Genomic DNA, 4,736 nt, shown 5'->3' with positions numbered 1-4,736 from the left:
AAGGAGAAGAAGAAATTAAATAAATAAAACGGCAATTTGAATGAGGCTGCAAAATGTCTCGGATCAACCACGGGCCAATTGGTTTACCGTGGGAAGGAGGAAGAAAAACAGAAACAACAAATCAGATCAGATTTGGGTCCATTTCCAAGGAGAATCAGGTAGCAATAGCGCTTATTGACGTCGTAGTCCTCAACTTACAACAGTTCATTTAGTGACCGTTTAAGGTCATAGCGGCACTGAAAAAAGTGACCACTTTTTGCCCTTACGACCGTTGCAGCATCCCCAGGGTCACGGGAACGAAATTCAGATGCTTGGCAACTGACTCACATTTATGATGGTGGCACTGTCCCCGGGGGTCCCGTGATCCCCTTTTGCGACCTTCTGATCAGAAAAAGTCAATAGGGGGTGGGGATGACGACACCAGATTCATTTAACAACCGTGTGTCCTGAGTTCACAACTGCAGCGATTCACTTCACAACTATGGCAAGAAAGGTTGTAAAATGGGGCAAAATTTGCTTCACATTTAGCAACAGAAATACTGGGCTGAATCGGGGTCGTAAGTCGAGGTCCAGTTCTCTGGAGTCAGAGAGAACCAATCATCCTTCAGCTTTTGATTGTTTGGAAAACATAACAACTCCTCTTTTTCTTCTCTTCATTTTTTCAGGAATAACACAATAACACACACACCCTAGCTGGTCTCTGATCTGATTTGGCATCAAGCAATAGCAATAGCAATAGCAGTAGACTTATATACCGCTTCATAGGCCTTTCAGGCCTCTCTAAGCGGTTTACAGAGAGTCAGCATATTGCCCCCAACAATCCGGGTCCTCATTTTACCCACCTCGGAAGGATGGAAGGCTGAGTCAACCCTGAGCCGGTGAGATTTGAACCGCTGAACTGCTGATCTAGCAGTAGCCTGCAGTGCTGCATTTAACCACTGCGCCACCTCGCAAGAAAGGTCATAAATCAAGGACTACAGGTAATACTTGACTTACAACCGCAGTGGCGACACAAGCGGTTGTCAGTTGTTCAGTGACTTTTGCCCCACGTTACGACCTGCTTGCCAACCGTTGTTAAGTGAGTCACTGAATTTGTTAAGTTAGTCACACGGTTGTTAACTGAATCCCTGGGGATACGGTGACTGGGGATACGGGGACCGTCACAAATATGAGCCAGTTGCCAAAATGTCCGGATTTTGAATCATGTGACCATGGAGATGCTGCACAAACGGTCGTAAGTGTGAGACACTATCGTAAGTCACTTTTTCAGTGCTGTTGTAACTTCAAAGGGTCACGAAACAAATGTTTGCTCGTCGAGGACTTCCTGTAATAAGATTTTTCAAAGCAAAAGACAGATAGAGAAAACCCCAGTTCCACTTTATGTATTAACAAATGTGTGTGTCGGGGGGGTGGGGGAGGGACACACACACACACACACACACACACACACACACACAAAAGTTGTGCTTGATTTGTGCTGGCATTTGTCCTTGCCAGGGATCTGCTGGGAGGAAAGGATTTCAATTCGTTCACAGCTGGAACCGTGATGAAATTCTTTTTAATCCCAAATTTAGAACTGCGGTGAGCGACCTCCGGCAGGGGATGGAAGAGAGGAGGAGGGGGAAAGGGAGGAAGAGATAAGAGGAGAAAGAAAAGGAGGGCTGTACAAAAGGGGAGGGGGGAGGCACCAATTTTCAACTCTGGCTCTGCTCATGGTTGCCTATGGTCGCATTTACAACCTATATTTGATAAATAGATATGCAGGCAGGCGGGTATTGCAAACTTGTTCCCAGAGCATATGTAACATCTCTTTCCCACCAATATTTCTCGTAATAGAATAACCGAATAAAAGAGTTGGAAGGGACCTTGGAGGTCTTCTAGTCCAACCCCCTGCTTTGTCAGGAAACCCTACACCACTTCAGACAAATGGTTATCCAACATCTTCTTAAAGACTTCCAGTGTTGGAGCATTCACAACTTCTGGAGGCAGGTTGTTCCACTGATTAATTGTTCTCACTGTCAGGAAACTTCTCCTCAGTTCTAAGTTGCTTCTCTCCTTGATTAGTTTCCACCCATTGCTTCCTGTCCTGCCTTCAGGTGCTTTGGAAAATAGCTTGACTCCCTCTTTTGGGGGGCAGCCTCTCAAATATTGAAAGACAGGTATCATGTCATCCCTAATCCTCCTTTTCATTAAACTGGACATACCCGATTCCTGCAACCGTTCTTCATATGTTTTAATGCCCTAATCATGCTGAAATGAAATGCACCCACATTTTCCAAAGAGTTTCCCTGGGTGAGGGGGATTAGAACTCAGGTCTCGCCATCCCAGTCTGGGTCGTTCTCCACTACGTCTGATTGGTTCTTGGGCTGAGAGGGAGGGAGTATCAGATTCAGAATCAGCCAATAGGGTTTGGTGACTGAGTTGGAGTAGAATCCAAGACTCTCCACCTCCCTCCTAATCCTTTTCATTCTCCATTACCCCCAATTGATTATTGGGCAGAGGAGGAGGATTGGCCCCCAAGTCATCCAATGAGCTTCCATGACTGAGGGGGACTGGAACAACCCCCCCATTTCTGACTGGCTCTTGGCCTGAGAGAGAAGTTGTGAGAGGGAAGTACTGATTCAGAGTTAGCCAATGAGCTTCTGTGGATGGGGGAGAACTAGAACCCAGGTCTCCCCTTTCCTAGTCCAGCCCCTTCTCCACTATTGGAGATTGGCTCTTGGCCTGAGAGGGCGGGACTGCCCAGTCAGCCAATGAGCTTCTGTGGATGAGAACTAGAATCCAGGTATCTCCCTTCCTAGTCCAGCCCCTTCTCCATTACACCTAATTGGCATTTAGCCTGAGAGGGAGGGACCATCCCAGAGTCAGCCAATGAGCTTCTGAAGGAGGACCAGAACCCAGATCTCCACACCCCTAGTCCATCTCCTTCTCCACTATCCCTGATTGGCCCGAGAAGGAGGGACCAACCCAGAGTCAGCCAATGAGTTTCTATGGATGAGGGAGAACTAAGACCCAGGTTTCCCCCCTCCTAGCCAGCACCTGATTGGCCTGAGGGGGCGGGGTCATCCTAAAACCAGCCAATGAGGGAAAACTTACAACTGAGTGTCCTACGCTTGATTCAATACCTTCACCACTGCCCCAAGTGATATGCAGAACTGAATGGCGGGTGGTGCATTATTGGGTTCCGGATCCTGTCGCAAATGTTATGCTGCAACGGGGCCGAGCATCCTCAGCGGGCATGCGTGCTGTACACGCCACCCAGCAACACGCAGCTGTTTGGCAGAGGTCACACAGCCGCCACTCACTTTGTGTGCATGCGCAATTGGCTTGTTTGCCTCAAAAAGCAGTAAGGAACCCAGGTGGACCAAACAGCCCACCACTCCGATACGGCGGCCACTGCTCCCAGATACCACCAGTATGACCGTACCAGGCCGTACCGCCCGGAACCCACCACTAGAGTGGTGAGTGATGGGGGGAAGACAGCTTCATATTTTTGATTCAATAGGGGTGAGGGGAAAGAGGAGAGGAAGAAGAAGACAGATCAACCCCCCTCCAAATCTAGATGGTCTGGTCTACGGGCTCTGTATTAATTTGACAAGTTTCCCGAAAAGCCACCCAAAACCACCTTTGGCCGGGCCGAAGTCCCAGAGTCCACCCAAAGTCATTACAGAAACCATAGGATGTAGAAAGCCAGGATCCAGATGCCCAGCGTGAAACCAATGAAGAGGTAAGGCGTGTTGCCGAAGATATGGGAATGCGTGGACGTGCAAGGCCACGCCTGCTTCGAATGCCTCGGCCTCATTGGAGGGAGACGGAGTTGGCAGTTGTGTTGGAGGTCACAACAGGACAGCCAGTGGCACTCGGGAATCAGGATGACGTAGGCCGTCCGGTCGTAATGGAAGATCCTCTTGAGCTGGGTGGAGGCCGTTTCACCGATGAACACGGACGGGATGTTGACTTGATGCTGGAGGTCTTCCTTTCCCAACATGGTGACCAGGGCTTGGGAGTTGACGTTGTGGATGACGGCGGCTTGGTAGCCCGCTTGTTGAGCGTGGAGAACCTTGGTGGTGAAAAAACAGTCATTTCTCTGGATGAGAGCCACGTAGGCCACCGAAGAGCTGTTGGTTAGAGGTGGCGCTTTGATTGGTTGGCAAGCGTTGGCTGGTTTGGCTTCAATGAGGTAACCAAGAAGACCTTCACTTTGGAGCACGGGGCCAAATTCAGAATTCAAAGCTTCGAAATCTTGGCTGATGCTGTTATGGTTGTACACCGCTCGGATCAAGGCTTCGTTGGTGGTTAGGTGAAGGAGGATCGCCATCATCACATGTACAAACACTGGGGAAACAGAAGGCATTCTAGCTATAATCAAGGACTGGTTTCTTCTGAAAGACTTCAAAGGTCTTTTGATGGAGCATCAACTTAGTAGGCCTTAGAATATCCATGAAATTAGAATGTTGGTGGTGAAGTCGAATACCCACAGCTTGAAACAAAACTTGGTCATTGGAATTTGGTTGGTGTTGGCTGATCTCTCCTGGAAGCTTCTGAGCTTTCCCACAAAGTTAGCAAGCCAACTTTCCCAGGGCTCTAGTGTCCATTGGCCTTTGTGACGTCATGACCTCACCTATCCAACCTCCTTTCATCTAAGAAACATCTCCATGGATGATGAGTCTACATTTTGGCATGGAAAACCAAGTGCACAGGTATAGGATAGGTGACCTCTAGCTCAATAGCAGTAA

General features: G+C 48.6%; 1 protein-coding gene across 1 annotated transcript; it reads right to left on the bottom strand.

The window, feature by feature from the left end:
- Nucleotides 1-3,565: 3,565 nt before the first annotated feature.
- LOC116506618 (E3 ubiquitin-protein ligase RNF13-like) lies at nt 3,566-4,318 on the bottom strand. The gene has a single exon (XM_032214444.1). It carries the CDS (start codon nt 4,316-4,318, stop codon nt 3,665-3,667), a length of 654 nt encoding a protein of 217 aa, XP_032070335.1. The 3' UTR covers nt 3,566-3,664.
- Nucleotides 4,319-4,736: the final 418 nt, after the last annotated feature.

This window comes from Thamnophis elegans, chromosome 1 (genome assembly GCF_009769535.1).
Source record: "Thamnophis elegans isolate rThaEle1 chromosome 1, rThaEle1.pri, whole genome shotgun sequence".
Taxonomy (NCBI): Eukaryota; Metazoa; Chordata; class Lepidosauria; order Squamata; family Colubridae; genus Thamnophis; species Thamnophis elegans.
This window is presented reverse-complemented; position numbering and strand designations above follow the sequence as displayed.

Coding starts and splice junctions, on each gene's coding strand:
- LOC116506618 (XM_032214444.1), bottom strand. CDS start 4,318: ATGGCGATCCTCCTTCACCTAACCACCAACGAAGCCTTGATCCGAGCG.